Genomic DNA, 15,386 nt, shown 5'->3' with positions numbered 1-15,386 from the left:
AGTTGATCCGGAAATTTTGCTCGAACCGATCTACATGTTCGACTATCGGCACAAAGCCTTGAGTCGCATTCCTCTGCCGCAACGACCCAAATGGCTGTTGGAAACCGTAAAAAATATAAAGGAGTTTGATCCTCCGGTGGTCAGGCAGTACGAGCCGCCCAATTTGAGGAGGTATCCCCCTCCGGGGGACAATTGGAGGAAGGACAGGTATCAGGAGAGTTGGCCTCCGCACGGGAGGCGCAACTACGGCGGTCGGTCTCCCTTCGAAGAAAGAAGACCGTACGAGAGGCCTTACGAAGAATCCAGGACGGCGAAAAACGATTGGAATTCGGTGGATAACAGGAAAAGGGAGGAGAAGAGGTCGTTCAGTGATAGTCGAGACGACAAGAAACATTCTTTCCAACCGATGGATTATGAAGAAGAGAAAATTAGCGATACGGAGTGGCCGGAAGATGAAGATGAACAATTCGAAACTCCGAGTGTTCAATTTCAAAAACCGGAGTCGAACAAGACGAATTCTAGCAAGAAGAGTGCTGTCTTGATTGAAGACTTGATAAGTCCGCCAGGTAGATACAGTCGACCCCCGCGGATTGTCATAATTTTGAGAGGACCACCCGGTAGTGGGAAAACGTTTTTGGCCAAGTTGATAAAAGACAAAGAGGTGAGGAAAGTGTTTGAGGTAAAAGAAAGCGTCACAGGTGTGCGTTGTTTAGGTGGAGAACGGGGGATCCACCCCTAGAATCTTGTCACTAGACGACTACTTCATGGTCGAGCAGGAAAAAGAAGTGACCGAGGAAGGTAAAAGAGTGAAGATCAAAGAAATGGTGTACGAGTTCGAAGCCGAGATGGAGGAGTCCTACAGGACTTCTCTGATAAAATCGTTCAAAAAGACAGTAACCGACGGTTATTTTTCCTTCATCATCGTCGACAACATCAACGACAAAGTGAAATACTTCGGCGAGATGTGGAGTTTCGCCAAGCAGAACGGTTTTCAGGTGTGTGGGTCGAACGTCGACGACCGGGAACGTTCTGAAGGGTGAGCTTTTGCAGGTGTACATCTGCCAGCTCGATCTGGACGTGCAGACGTGCTCGAAGCGCAACATCCACGGTAGGTCCGAGGCGGACATCGAGAAGTGCGTGTCGGGGTGGGAAGCGACGCCCTCGCACCACCCCGTCCTGGACGCGACCAGCCTCCTCCAGTCGGCGTCGATACCCGAAGTCGAAATGGAAGAAGTGAACTCGCCCGAAAGCGACGTAAACGAGAACGATGACGGGTCGGAGGTAAGATAATGGTCGCAAAGAACGGGACGAAGAATTAATCTAGTGTTTAAGCAATGGCCATTCCATCTTGATTGTGTAACTGGTACTGTTTTTTTCACAGCACTGACAAAATGGCGTTACGATCGTAATTTCTGTTGTTTTTCAATTCCGTTGTCAATTTTGTTTTTTATTTTATTTAAATATCGTACTAAAAAGTCAGTCTCCCTCAGGACCAAGTAGCTAGAAGCAAGTGGGACAATTTCGACTGTTCTGTTGACAATCTTGGTAAGTTATTAAAGAAATCAGAAATCTTGGTTTTATCTTTCTTTTTATTGTTGTTGTTAGTCTTGTAAGTTGGTATTTTTGTTTGGCACATTTTACACGAATTTGTAAAGTGTCGTTTGTTCCGGTTTTACGTTTGCAGCCCGGTCTCGGGTCCTAGCGCACCGATGGTACACAAAAGTCAAACATTACTTTATGTTTTGACGTACACGTTTTATTTGCGGTAAAGGTTAGCGCTTTTGCAATTATTTCCAAAAATGTTTGATCAATCGACAAAATTCGACGAGCGCTCGCTAATTATTTACCCCAGAGTTACTTTTCTGTGCTCCGATTGTTTTAATAATATACAACACATCATTTATTTTTAATTTTTCTTACAGCATTCTCTAATTACGGACCTGCATAATAAACAGATGCAATTACGTCAATTAACAATGTTACAAGAACGTTTTAGATCCGTCGAGAGTGTTAAATAATCGGAACGATTTCACAGTTATTTAACATTTTTGACGGATTAAAAACGGTTTTAAAAAAGTGAGCGTTTTTGTAATGTTCTTATGTTGAACTTGAAAACGTTTAAACCTTCGCCGGTTAATCTGAAAGCTGAAAAAAAAAGATTTTCAGTGTCAAATAAAATAAAGTTGCGTAAAAATTTTATTTGTAATTTTTGAAAGGTAGAATTAAAACTATTTGATTCAGTGATTATTAAATAATTAATTAAAATAGAATTGTTGACTTGTTGCCACGCGTGCGACATTTTAAGACAAAGCCCAATTTTTGTTGGCAGGGCGCGAAGATTGTGTCGGTTTTAGGGTCCTGCGGGGCTAAGCTTTGTCCCGGAGGGTTTGCAGGAGTGGGTCGGGCTCGACAGGTTGAAATGAAAGCGGGGGCTCTACTGCATTTTGCGTTTTTCGTGTGTTGCAGCAAAACTCGATGGCGTCAGCAAACCGCTCCGAACCACCTCCCGGACCATGGAAGAGTACCTCCGACTGGATACAGAGTGGACCCCCTCCAAACCCACCAGACCCGGACAGAAGAGAGTGAGTGAGGGGAGGCGGTCGGGACTGTCGATGATCGATCGGTTTCAGGTTCGGTGGGCAGATCTGGAAGAACAGAAGCAGCAGGAGAAGATGAGGGCCATCGGGTTCGTCGTCGGACACACGAACTGGGACAGAATGATGGATCCGACCGGCGGCAGTTCCGCACTGACGCAGACGAAGTACATCGAACGCACCGGACGGTACAAGGTGGATCAGAAGTGAAGAAAGCGTTTTCGTTGGCGTTTTATTTTAAGGTTAAGTTCACAACTGGACAGATTTTTTTTAATTTTTGGTTATAATTAGAGTTGAAATAAAACGATGCGATTCAAGGTTTGACGGCTTTTTCGCTGGTGCGCAGTTTGACCGGGATCTGCGCCATGTAGTAGCTCTGCGGCTTCGCTTCCGGATTATTCCTCGACTCTTTGTTTAGCGTCGAGTTGAACAATTCGACTTCTCCCTTGCGTTTTTGCGCCTCCACCGCGCGCACCTCTTTCACTCGCGCCTGCATTATCATCACTTGCTGGGGACTCATCTCTTCCATGTGCTCTTGCAAGCAGTTCTGCAGGATGTTGAGGAAAAACAGGAAAGACAGCAGGGTCAAAGCCGTCAGCGCTATGCTGTGTTTGCCGCCGCCTTTCGAACTGCTGTGGCTACTAAAACTTTGTTTCAAAATATTTTCTTATCGCGACTGATTGACTTACTGATGGCTGTGCTGTATGGACGGTCCGCTGTAGTGTGTCCTCTCGATGAAGGGTTTACCGTGCATCAGGGGGTTCACTGCTAGCGACATGTTTTCCTTGCGCCACACTCTACACTAGTGCGGACGGGTCCGGGATCCCTGGACTTTATCTCCGGTAACTGTTTTTCCGGGCGGCAGTTCCAGCGGAAATAATGACATTTCGACGATTTTCTCGTCGGATTAATCCGAAACGGTGCCGACATGCATTTCACACTAAAAAATTATTTTGTCGTTTGCGAGGCCATTCCCGTTGACGTAACGGCGCTAGTGTCGTCGCGTTACGTCATGTTGGCAGCCTTGTTGCGTGTACATAGGAATAAATGAAACTTTTATATTAATTAACTATTGGAACATTTATTAAACGTTAACCTTAATAACAATAACTTGGATTTCTTCAGATCGTAACTTGATGTATTGTATTTGTGTAGCTAGAGCCGCTGACCCTAGTGTGTTAAATCTGGTTTTAATTAAGTAAATAATGGAGGTTTGATGAATAAATAAACTTTATTGTAATCGAGTTATAATTTATACTGTACATGAACCCCACTCGCTCGAAGCGTTCGCCCTTTCACACTGAACCATTCAAACGTGATAAAAAATAACCACATCCATTAACAAAGCTTGGACCAGTCCTCGATTTCCATCGTTTCGATTAAAATCGTGTGCCATAAATGGGAAATAAATACTATTTTACAAATAAATTATTGCTTAATCAGGCGTGATTTGGGTGATGGGTCAGCGAGTCAGACTTCGTTGCATTCCAAGTACGCTTGGCGGCAGTTGTCTCCGGACCTGCCCCGTCTGCCGGCCTCGTACAGCAGGTCGAAGGTCGTGGAGGAGCTGGAGAATCTGTCGAGGACGAAGCTGGCGGCGTAACTTCCCAGGTGGCAGAAGAGGGAACTCTGTCCGACGTCCGTGGAGCACTCGCTGTTGGCGTCGCACATGTACTTCTGCATGCAGGAGCTGTCAGGGGCGGACATCGACCGGACGTAGCCCTTCATCATGGCGATCCCGGCGACGGCGGCGTCGCTCACCGAGTCCTTCTTGCCGATGGTGCGTGCGGCGATCGAGCGATGGGAGAACGACGTCTTGAGGGCGTCGAGCAAGTTCACCACTATATTGATGAACTGGAAAAGAATCGAGTGAGAAACTGGAGTCGGAGGCGTCGCTCTGGTCAGACACGTACCTCCCCAGCCTGTCTGGCCAGCATGTTGACCTGCTTCGGGTCTCTAGATCCAAGCACCGCCGTAATAATCGCCGCCAAGACTCCCTGTGCAACGCAAGCCACTACTAGTGCTAGTTTTACATATATACACGCTCCTATGCTACCAAGCGGAAGCGCACCCCACTAGACCGTCGAACACTAACCTGCATGGGCGAGCCGTTGTCCACTTTGTCGATGCCGTCGCTGTTGCCGCCGACGCCGCCGCCCAAGATCGCGGTCAAGATCTTCAGGCCGACGGAGAGGAGGTTGGCCCAAGGGGAAGGCGCGACGCCCGTGTCGTCAAGACCTTCGGACTTGTTGGGGCCCTGGTGGGGGCCGGGGTTGAAGATCATCTGCATCACCATGCCTGGACCAGACTTTAGAAGCGAGGCGTACATACTGACAGATTTACCTAGGAGGTTGGACCAAGAAAAGCCGCCCCCAGTCTCGGAGATCTGGTTGGTTTGGATGTCATCTAAATCATCGAGGGCTACTTTTTTGATAGCGTTCGGCTTTTCGGCGAACTTACGGTCTATCCTCTGGGCCGGGAGCTGGGGGGTGCGCACGGGGACGAAGCCGCCGTCGGAGGGGTACGAGATCGTGCTGACGATCGAGCTGCTGACCACGAGGGCGAACAGGGCCCATCCCACCGATTGCTTGTACATCTGCAACCAGTTCGCGTCATTCTAGGTCACCGTTATTCGACTTTACAGTAATTTGCAACGCGATATTCCGCGTCGGGATCAGAAGAATCGTTCGACCTACTTGGGTACTTTCTACGTGCGTCATTTGTGGAACGCGGGTGATTTTCGACAATGCAATTGCGACAATCGGGAAAGTGGTACCCGTCGGTGCCCCAATTAGCGCCACAATTTTGCGTTGGGAAAATCAACCGTTGCGGTTCATTTCTTCTTCATGTAGGTCGTACCGCGATAGTAGGTCAACGGTCATCGACGACCCGACAAGACCCACCCGAATACTTTAGATAAAGCGGTACCGACAGGTACCATCCATTAGGGAGCGCAGGATTAGGGTGAAAAACAGCAGTGCTCACCTTACGAGTTCTTACTAAATCACAGAGAGTCACAACAGGTAGCCGGACATGCACTTGTCGACGAATAACTACCGCAAATGCTCTTTAGATACCTTGAACTTGAGTTTATATACGGTGACCCACTTACCTGTGGAGGAAACGCCGGTGCGGAGTGGGCACAGCGGTAGTAAAACTTGATGGCATCTCTTACTGACGGTACCGCCTCGGATTTCACTTGTTGGGAAGCGCTCGCTTTTGACCGGTTAATTCTGTTTAATTGCACGATCTATCGAGAAATTGGGTTCGTTAATTGGGGCTAGCCGCGATGGCCGCCCCTCGTGGCCGCCGCCACCGTAAGTTTTCCGTTGTTTTTCGAGTCGAACGGAAAAACAGATCACCGAATTGTTTTGGCAAACATAACGGTCGCGTTAAGCAAATTCCTTAACTGTAATAATAATTCATCTTAATGTCCCATTTGATTGTACCGTTTTTTGATCGGTCGTTTATCTTTTGGGAAATTTCTGTGATTGCATGCGACTCGTTGAATAATAGTCGTGAAAGTCATTGTGTTCGGTAATTTGTTTACGAATGACAATACAAGTGATTTTTGTTATTGTCTTTGTTGAGGTCCGGTTGGCTCAAGAAAGTCGCGACGAACGACTGTTGAGTCACATTTTCCGAAATTGATAAGTGGACTTCGTTCCGGGAAAGAGTGGATGTTGACTGGAGTTTGAGAGGCGATCCGGATCTAATGCGAGTTCAATGGCTCTTAAATGTATCGGACTGAGACGGTTTTTAATGACGCAAAAGATTTTTTGTGTTTTAATTGGGACGTTTATCCCACCTCTGATTGGAAATGGCTTAGAGATTTCTTTCTGCCTTGCCTTTGATCACCAACAAATTGTCTGGCAAATTTTTTATTTGAAAATTTGTTACAGACGATTTTAACTGTCATGTCTTTTAATACCTCCAATTTCTTATTTCATCATTTCTCGTTCACGAGGTAAGTACAAAATTAAATTTCAATTCAATTTTCAAAGAAACCCTCTTTTTTCATTGGAGAATTTTTTATTTACATATTTATTTTTACTCTGCCTGTAGGATCAGGCTAAAATAGTAGTTTATTTAACAAGTTCGTGTGTAAATTGGGCTTTTTTTGGCATGAGTGGGCCAGTTTAAAACGCGAGTGAAATGAGCGTTTTAAAGGGCCACGAGTGCCAAAAAGAGCCCAGTTTACACACGAACGAGTTGAATACAACGATTTTTTTGTTCGAAGAGCCACTAAAGGCTCCAAATCGCTTAAAATCTTTAAAATTAGCTTGACGTTTCTTTTTGACAAGTTGTGACATTTATCTAAATCCGTTCACGCAGAAGAAAATTCTCAAATTCTGACAGTGTCGAACAAAAAATGAAATTTATATTTTGAATATTTTTTTTATGGCATTTATTTTCAGCTGCACCATTCGTGATTATTGTGTAGACGGTTGGCTTTTATTTTTCAATTTTTTCAAAAATTCCTTCACTATTTTTCGATTTTAATTTTAAATTTTATATTTATACCAATTATTGTAACGATGAAAAATAAAATGATAATACATATAAATGTAAAAAAAAATAGTACTTTAAAAGGAATTATTATTAGCTGATCGAATATCTGTAATAATAAATAAATTCGCCCTAGATACCGTGGCCCTTTTTTTATACTAAATGCTTTATTAGTGCACAAAAGCCTGATTTTACATGTCAAAAACAGTGGTAGTCGTATAAATCAAACTTATTGTTCAAGAATTCTTCCGTTGGTTTTTATATTTTATTATTTCTTTTTTCTCAGGTAAGCCCAAAAGAAAATTTTCATTTATTTATACTCTGGTAAAAAAAATCCATTTACATAATATGTATTACAATTAAAATTTGTTGTTTCTAAAATTGCAAAAACTGCTATTTTAAGTTACACCATTTTCTGTCGTTTGCACTTTTGTTCCATTTTTTATTTCTTCCTCAAATTATCATATTTTTCAATTATTCTTATTTTCAGCATAAATATTTCAACCCAACCTGTGCCAAATCTTTAATTAAATTCCAATAATCTTGCCGAAGATTTTTTCTTTTTCTGTATATTTTCGCATTCGTAACAAGTAATCGTTACTTCTTATTTCAGCTCTTCTTCCTGCTGAGATACCTGTCTACAAAAGCGAGCTTCACGAACACTTTTGAAAGAATTCCGTCAGAAAAAAATTCTTTATTTAAAAAATTTTTGGTTTTATACAGGGTGATTTATAATAGGTGTAAAAAAATTTTAAATCGTGTTCGGGAAGTAATTTAAAAGAAAAAATGTTATATAAATACAGGTCCTATTTTGCTTATTTACTGAACTACATCAGATTTAAATTTTATTGAAATTATTATTAAAAATCGAAGGAGATTAAGTCGAGAGATCTTGGGGGCCAAGCAATAAAACATCTATCAGGAAATCGTCGGCGATACTCTCTAGTCTAGACGCCTCAAGACCATTACCATCGCAATACCCACACAGATAAACAATATCTACATGTTCAGCTACACTAAACTCATTGATTTTGACAACCAGCAACTAGTTATAATTGTTTCACAAATTATGTTGTTTATTTCCTTGGCTACTAGATTTTAAAGTTGTACTTTCATAATTATTTCAATAAAATTTAAATCTGATGTAGTTCTGTAAATAAACAAAATAGGACCTATATTTATTTAACATTTTTTTCTTAAAATTACTTCCCGAACACGATGTCGAAAGTTTTTTTCACTTATTATAAATCACCCTGTATTTGCTTCTGACCTGCTTGCAGGATTTAATTTAAAAAAATATAGTATGAACGGTCTTGATTTTTTTCGCATATTAAGCAGTTTTTAAACAGTAGTAGGTAAGAGTCTTCATCTTCACTTTTGAAACGATTCCTCAGTGAAGATTTTGTATTGAATTACATATTTTATAACCAAATTTTTTTATTGGACAGTATTCAATCGATCAAAATTTTTTTAATTATAAAAGTGATTGTGATAAAATTAGATATCAATAGATAATTCGTATTTTCTTTATTTTTCTTTTTTTCACAAATTTAATCATATTTCCCGGTTTTCATTATTTTTAGCACAAGCTGTGCTAAAATAGTTATTTATGTAACAAGTGAGTAAAGTAATACTTTTTTTTTATTTGCGTTTATAAAAAAAATTACACGCTACGGCACTTTTTTTAACACAAAAAAAATGAACCGCTGTGGCACTTTTTTCAACGCTTCTGGACCGATTCAAAAATCATATTTTATTAACGCAAATGAATGAAAAAACCTGTGCATTTAATAACGGCGGCCAAATTTTACTCTAGTTGTCTTATCGAAGATTTTTTTCTTTTCTTTTTTCTTTATACTCATTCGTAATAGGTTGTTGTAATTTCTTAATGCAGCTCTTCTTCTTTAATTAAGTACAAAAGTGGGTTTTATAAAAGACTTCACTTTTAAAGAACTCCTCGATAAAGATTTCCTGTCTTCTTTTGAAATAATTCTTTTCCGAAAAGTAACTTTTTTTTTATTGTTCGATCAGCTATTTTTGTTATTACAATTTTTTTATAAAGCAAATTTTAAACCAACAAAATCTTCATTTTAGTTTTAAAAGAATTCCTCTCAAGATTTTTTTGTTTTAGAATGTGTTGTTTATCTGCTTTGGCCCTGATTAAGATCAGCTAAAAGTACATACTTATGATCATTGCTCACATTTATTTATTTTTTTTTCTGTTTATTCACATTCTTGACAATTAATTGTAAATTTAAAATTCTTCAGCTCTTTCTCAAGATAATTGACTACAAGAGTGAATTCCAGGAATTCATTCATTTTGGAAAAGTAAGTGAATAAGAGAAATTCTAGAATAAAGAATAAAAAACAAATTCAGAAAAAAATCTTCCAAGAGCGTCATGGAATTCACTTTTGAAACAACTTATTTGAGAAGATTTCTTTTAATTCTTCATTCTACAATCTTTGTTATTTGTTTTCTTAAGAAGTAGAAGTACAAGAGTACTAAAGAATACAGTTTTAATTGCTTTATTGAACAACGTTTAAACAATCTTAAAAAAATAGAAATAAATAAACAATCAAAAAAGTGTGAATCTTCACTTTTGAAACAATTCCTTTGTGAAGATTTGTTGTGTCCTTTATTTTTGCCCTAGTTACACGATCAATTCCATCACAATCTGTTTCGATTTTTATCTAACCTCTTTTAAACAATCACGAACTTTTTATCTACAACATTGAGAGAATTACCACGACACTTGTGGTTATTTGTTTTGCCCAAACTCTTCCATTTTTCCCCACCACTTATTTTCCGGTTTCTCCCGTATTGCCAGTCAATTCCAGTGATAATTGCGTCCCGATTTTTTCGATGACGATGAACCTTCATGCACTGATAAGCGCTTGAATAGCTATTTACTCGCGCCAAGCACCACACTTATCACGTAGAGCAGATTTATCTTGGCGATAGCGGCCCAATCAAGTTTTTGTGTTGAAATTTTTCCCGCTTTCATACTCTTCCTTTCTTCCTTGTGCATTTTTTCCGCGACTTTCTTCCATTCCCGTGTGCATTCTTGCTTTCTCCGATTCAGCCCGACATTTGACTCCTCGCCTTGTAACCTTCATTCCACCTGTTGTCTCTTCCGGCGGAGAACAATATCTCACGGCCTGCGCTTCCTTTTCTCCTGGCCGACCATCTGCAGCTAATCGATCGACCTTCTGGTGAGAACCGGCGCGCCGACGGCGTCGCTGCTAACTGTACCCGGCCAATTAAGCCGCAACAATAGCGCTAAACGCTTCCTACACAAGAATAATGGCGATTTCTAGTTTGGCCGAGTGTTGTTGCTCGCGTGAGATTTCGTAACGAGCCGATCCGGCGCATTTCCATCCCGTGCGCAATTCGATGTTTCTGTGACATAACGGAACACAAATACGCGCTCCTAACTGTACCTCAATAACATACTTGGATGAAAATATTAACACATACATGGCATCCTTTCTACCGACCAAAATAAATAAATGCGAGGCCGTGATGAGCGGTCACGCGTCGAGGAAGACGCCGAAATCGCCGCTGACCTAATCTAGCTTGTCTTCGTCGGAGTCGGAGTCGTAGCTTGGCACGATCAGCTCGCGGATCTTCGCGCTGAAGACTTCCTCGAGCACTTGTTGGTCGCGCTTGGGGCGTCTGGAGCGCCACCGGAAGACCCACCAGCTCAAGAGCAGGCCCGTCGCGAAGGAGAGCAGGAAGGAGGCGAAGAAAGCGCAAACAACTTGCCACATTTTCACACTTTTTAATGAACAAAGCGACTGTACTATCGGATTTGGTTTGGTTAGATAAGGTGATAACTACATCACGGTGGTGCGGCTGCTGGTTGGAGAACCCCGATAAAACGTGTACTCGCCATTGGTGCTGTAGTCGCTGATCACGGAGACTCTTTGCCCGTCCTCATCTATCTCGTGGTAGTCCCGGTGGTTCCGCTCCGGAAGGTCGTTCTTGTTCAAGCAGACGTAGATCGCAGACGCCACACTCGCCATCATCCCGATCACGATGATGACGATGCTGGGATGGGACTGCACTTCTTCCACCAGGTCCATGCTCGAATGCCGTCTTGCACGTCGCCAATTTACATTTGCACTGCTCTTATCAATTCGCATGGTGTGAATCACGATGTGATAGCAGCAGACCTACGCGCCCAACTATTTACTCGGTTCGGACAAATATTTACGCTGCTTTATTGCTTGTAAATTTTTATTTCTTAACAATAATCACATTATGTCAGCGGGGGGTGAGAAGCTTCATGGTCCCCAGACTCGACACTCTGTAATTCTCTCTGATCGGGTCATAATACGAGAACTCGTGCTCGGTGTCGAAGCTTGCTTTTGACCACCTCGTGGCGTCGTTGGTGTCGATGGTCTTGTAGTCGATGTAGGTCTCGTTCAAGGCCGTGTTTTCCTGCAGGGAGAGACTGTCGCATTTGCTGGGCCGTTTGCAGCAGGTGAAGGCCGCGCACAGGATTACGAAGAAGACGAACAAGCCGCCGCTGACGCAAGCGTATATTAACACACTTGTCAGATTTTCATTGATGGCAGATATTCCATAGATGATGTGCACTGCAACCTACAAGACAAATATTTTTGCACAGATTTTTCACCGATTTCTCACCTGGATCGCGATTTTTGACACGATTGTAGAGTCGCCCATTTTGTGACAATTTTAATTCAACTGTGGTTTCGCATTTTATGTTAGTCACCGGAAAAGCGTTTTCCTCATTTCTTGCTAATCGGTTTCTATTACACTACCAGCTCTAAATGTTAATACGGGAATGTCAATAACGCTCGCTTTTACCGAGTTGGTTTTTATCTTATCGCTTGTTCTTCCCTCTCGTTTATAACATTATCACAGTTGCAAATCCATCAAGAACAATGTTTGTATTAACCGTGTTACCACATATTCTATAAAATGCACTTTTATACAATACGTTGCATTTAATAGGTAGGCAACCAAGTATACTCGACAAGTATTGTCTCATCCCGTGAACAATTTCCGTTTGTAATATTTACTTAAATATTTATCCTTTTTTTTCTACACTGTTGTGTATTTTAAGATTGTGTATGCATACATTTTTATTTGATTTGTTACGAGCTAAATAAAAAGTGTTTGAATTTTGCGCTTATCGTTTTGAAAGGTGGAGTTTTTGTACGTTTCAATTACAGTGATCAGGAAGTGAATTTTTTATCTCTATTTTTGGCTAAACGGAACCCTGTACTTTTTCTGGGTAATGTGGTCGTCCGAAGATGGGAAAAGAAAGAGATTAAAGAGTGTGTGGGTAGAGCTCGTGTGCGTTTGTCTGAAATGATGCAACAGTGATTTCTAATTCTTCATTTTTACCACTTTGGAATGCTCCAAGTAACACATTTTGTTGCCTAGGTGCTAAAGAAAGAAACGGTAAAGACATTCGTGGTGAAGATTGTGAAGAACCAAACAGGACTGGTCCAAGCTTGTTGCGAAACCAGAGTGTTGGTGTTCATAACATGATACATTTTTTAATAAAGTGTATTGTGGGTTGCCTTTTCAGGCGTCCTGAATTTATTTGGTAGTTAGTTTTTATTAGTCGAGCAAAAACCGTTACAATGTTGTTTTTATTCATAGTTTTTGCATAATTTAAAACGTGTTATGCAAAATGAGTAAACTGGTTGAAAAGTCCTTTTAACTCAAGATTCAAGTGAAATGGGACACTGGCGAAGGGTCCGTTTCATGAACTTACTAAATAAAATTTTGTCGTGTTATTTTTTTATTTCCCCAGAATTTTTCTTAGGTCTAAAGTTGTTTAGATATGGAAAAATTATTGCTTTCCACTCTTATAAATCAAACCACGAAATTCTGTTTTTGTTTTTATTTTTTTCTTATTTATTTTACTAATTAGCGTGTCTCAAAATTTCAACACATAGACACAGGACCCTAAATTCCTCATCAGTTTCTTTCACAGTTTTTCTTTGAAAGAAATGAGATTTTTTTTTTATTTCAAGGAAATATTCAAAAATATTACACTGATTTCTGTTGAAGAATTTTTGAAAAAAGTTGCTTTAACTGGAAAAATATTCGGGAATCGGGAGTAATACCACGAGTGCTTAAATAAAGATTACCGATAATTTTCATGAAAGCTTGTTAATAATTCCACAAGTTCGAAGAATGAATGAAGTTAGACAACAAGCTTGAATGAAAATTGTCCGGTTAATTTTTAAGTACAGGTGGTATTTAGGGAGAATATTTCTCGAATAAAAATACAGAATACTTGAAACCAATATTGGAGTCTCTCTATCAAATGTGGACTTTTTTACGGCGCAAAATGACATAAACTCTCTCCAGATAATGTTTTTGCTTTTTTCTGTGTTTTTGGGCACACTTCTAATGACACTTTCGTCAATTTCTCGTTTTGTGATATCTCCAAATCGATGACGTTTAAGAAACTTACGTTTTCTTAACTTTGACGTTTCTGCTGTAACAATGTCATGGCAACGTGGAATTTCGCAAATAAAACGATCAACAATTACGTAGATAAGGGGCGGCTATGACTTTGACAGTATCAGATTTTTCGTATCTTTGCTAACTCAGCTAATAAACATCGAAGAACTGTCACTATTAATCAAATTTTAACGTAAAAGTGGTTTTTACTTCAGAACATAAAAGATTCATCATTGAATCTTACTTTCGTAATGGTATTTTCAATAACGAAGAATGGACATACAGCGCTGTTGCCTGTTTGGTCTAGTTTCGGCAAAAATTTCCAAATTTAAATTGAAACAGGTGTATGCAACCAAAAATACGTCCATGCATCCAGAGCATCTGAATGTCAAGTGGGATTTCCCTTCATATTTCTAGTGTTGACTGACTGCTCCGTAGAGCAGAAGGACTCAGGAAAGAGGATAGGAAAAAAAAAATAACACGATGAAATGGTCTATTCAATTCTTTGTTTGTTGTGTCATTTGTAAATTTTCACAGGAAAATATTTATTGAATCTGAAACCGTCGTCACCTTCTCTATAAGCTTTACTAGAATACTAGAAAGAAGTAGAACTTTGGAGGCAGGCGTAAAAATAGTGGTGCTCTTTATTTATTATACAGGGTATTTCACGAATGACAATGAGCCGGGCGGAATTGAAAATGCAACACACAATACATTCCCAAAGTTAACGTGACTATTTCAAATATCGTATTGTTTTAAAATGAAATTATGAATCCATGACAGCTTTGCTTCCAATAATTTTATTTGTCACAACTGACATTTGCAAAATGCTTCTAACGTTGGCCATTTATGCAGACAATCAACATTTTCCCAAAAACTCTTCGTTTTTTCACAAAATCATTTAACCAAGCGAATGATATTTATGTCAAAATTTACGAAACTGCACAGCTAACTGTGTTTTATGTTTTTTAAATCAAAAAACAAATATCCACGTTAATTTTGTAGATGTATTGTGGGTTGCATTTTCAATTCCGTCAGACTCATGAAATACCCTGTATACAGGGTGTCTCAAAATTCGCAAATTCCGAATTCAGAGCGTTGTAGAGGATCACTTCAGTAGTCCAAATATGGAAATAAAAAAAAATCGGGACTCCCCCCACAAAGATACATTGGTCTGAAGGTGCACTCTTTGAACTGCGTTTTCTTCAAATACAGTCTGAAAAGTTCAGTGTTTATTGTTATTTATGGTGTAGATGATTGTGGAAAATAATAACGTAAAACAATTTTTTGAAGATTAGCTTTACTTTGGAGAAAAAAAATCGTCAATTTTTGTAATTTTTCTTAAAAATGGAACGGCAACGTAGCTAGAACAGTATTTTGTCACTGTGAATATGAAGGCTGCTAAAGTCCATTCAAAAATCAAAAAACCACCAACGTCGCATTTTCCTCGATAATTACTATCGGCAACGCTGTTTAGTGTAAAATTTGGTGAGAATTGTAATTTTGAGGTTAAGTGTTTATTAAATGTCTTGTTTTTCTGGGCATGTTTAAGTAAAAATAATAAGAATCAATAAACAAATGAAACGTGCTGCTAATAAAACAATATCAACGGAATTCAAAGCAATTGAATTTTATTTTGAATCAAATAAATGTCATAATTTATAGTTACCAACATAGTATGAAAAAATATCTACCTAGGGTTTTTTCAATTTTACCAACCTAAAGCAACAGGTGATGGTTTTTTGATTTTTGAATGGACTTTATATATTGAACAAAATTAAAGTGCTTATATCTTCTTTAGGAAGAGCGAATTTTTTTCTAAGTATTTT

At 39.8% G+C, this 15,386-nt stretch overlaps 4 protein-coding genes across 11 annotated transcripts in view; 1 reads left to right on the top strand and 3 right to left on the bottom strand.

Annotated features, from left to right (window-relative positions):
* LOC138132982 (YLP motif-containing protein 1-like) overlaps positions 1 to 15,386 on the top strand; it is a 34,168-nt gene that overhangs the window by 3,784 nt on the left and 14,998 nt on the right. For 3 of the 6 annotated variants that reach the window (XR_011160234.1, XR_011160233.1, XM_069050745.1), the window contains exons 5-10: positions 3 to 661; positions 714 to 995; positions 1,051 to 1,281; positions 1,491 to 1,545; positions 2,467 to 2,582; positions 2,631 to 2,836. Coding sequence is in view for 4 of the 6 variants with exons in the window: in XM_069050745.1 (XP_068906846.1) it covers positions 3 to 661; positions 714 to 995; positions 1,051 to 1,281; positions 1,491 to 1,545; positions 2,467 to 2,582; positions 2,631 to 2,804 (1,517 nt within the window). In the remaining 2 variants the exon portion in view is untranslated. Of the gene's footprint in view, positions 1 to 2; positions 662 to 713; positions 996 to 1,050; positions 1,282 to 1,490; positions 1,546 to 2,466; positions 2,583 to 2,630; positions 2,916 to 15,386 lie in introns of those variants that run through there. The other 3 variants (XM_069050744.1, XM_069050746.1, XM_069050747.1) reach the window with 2 other exon arrangements.
* On the bottom strand, positions 2,813 to 3,660 carry LOC138132996 (uncharacterized). The gene is made up of 2 exons (XM_069050772.1): positions 3,284 to 3,660; positions 2,813 to 3,235 (listed from the first exon to the last, which is right to left on the bottom strand). Exons 1-2 carry the CDS (start codon positions 3,370 to 3,372, stop codon positions 2,908 to 2,910), a joined length of 417 nt encoding a protein of 138 aa, XP_068906873.1. The 5' UTR covers positions 3,373 to 3,660; the 3' UTR covers positions 2,813 to 2,907.
* On the bottom strand, positions 3,807 to 5,691 carry LOC138132988 (uncharacterized). Of its 3 annotated transcripts, XM_069050763.1 has the most exons (6): positions 5,580 to 5,691; positions 5,055 to 5,190; positions 4,938 to 5,000; positions 4,690 to 4,892; positions 4,508 to 4,591; positions 3,807 to 4,448 (listed from the first exon to the last, which is right to left on the bottom strand). In XM_069050763.1, exons 2-6 carry the CDS (start codon positions 5,188 to 5,190, stop codon positions 4,065 to 4,067), a joined length of 870 nt encoding a protein of 289 aa, XP_068906864.1. In that variant the 5' UTR covers positions 5,580 to 5,691; the 3' UTR covers positions 3,807 to 4,064. The 3 variants fall into 3 exon arrangements, with proteins under 3 accessions (XP_068906864.1, XP_068906863.1, XP_068906865.1); XM_069050762.1 differs by having other exon boundaries at positions 4,938 to 5,190; XM_069050764.1 differs by lacking the exon at positions 4,508 to 4,591 and having other exon boundaries at positions 4,938 to 5,190.
* Positions 10,870 to 11,976, bottom strand: LOC138132997 (uncharacterized). Its single transcript, XM_069050774.1, has 2 exons — positions 11,758 to 11,976; positions 10,870 to 11,712 (listed from the first exon to the last, which is right to left on the bottom strand). The coding sequence occupies exons 1-2, from the start codon at positions 11,794 to 11,796 to the stop codon at positions 11,371 to 11,373; spliced, it is 381 nt and encodes a 126-aa protein (XP_068906875.1). The 5' UTR covers positions 11,797 to 11,976; the 3' UTR covers positions 10,870 to 11,370.

Source organism: Tenebrio molitor, chromosome 6 (assembly GCF_963966145.1).
Source record: "Tenebrio molitor chromosome 6, icTenMoli1.1, whole genome shotgun sequence".
In the NCBI taxonomy this organism is placed as follows: Eukaryota; Metazoa; Arthropoda; class Insecta; order Coleoptera; family Tenebrionidae; genus Tenebrio; species Tenebrio molitor.
This window is presented reverse-complemented; position numbering and strand designations above follow the sequence as displayed.

What these genes read in the sequence shown, in the direction of transcription:
- LOC138132996 (XM_069050772.1), bottom strand. Translation starts at nt 3,372, where the DNA reads ATGTCGCTAGCAGTGAACCCCCTGATGCACGGTAAACCCTTCATCGAG. An exon ending in TCCATACAGCACAGCCATCA is followed by an intron (nt 3,236 to 3,283) that starts GTAAGTCAATCA and finishes ACAAAGTTTTAG; the next exon opens with TAGCCACAGCAGTTCGAAAG.
- LOC138132988 (XM_069050762.1), bottom strand. Translation starts at nt 5,190, where the DNA reads ATGTACAAGCAATCGGTGGGATGGGCCCTGTTCGCCCTCGTGGTCAGC. An exon ending in ACAACGGCTCGCCCATGCAG is followed by an intron (nt 4,592 to 4,689) that starts GTTAGTGTTCGA and finishes TGCGTTGCACAG; the next exon opens with GGAGTCTTGGCGGCGATTAT. An exon ending in TGGCCAGACAGGCTGGGGAG is followed by an intron (nt 4,449 to 4,507) that starts GTACGTGTCTGA and finishes ATTCTTTTCCAG; the next exon opens with TTCATCAATATAGTGGTGAA.
- LOC138132997 (XM_069050774.1), bottom strand. Translation starts at nt 11,796, where the DNA reads ATGGGCGACTCTACAATCGTGTCAAAAATCGCGATCCAG. An exon ending in TGTCAAAAATCGCGATCCAG is followed by an intron (nt 11,713 to 11,757) that starts GTGAGAAATCGG and finishes TTTGTCTTGTAG; the next exon opens with GTTGCAGTGCACATCATCTA.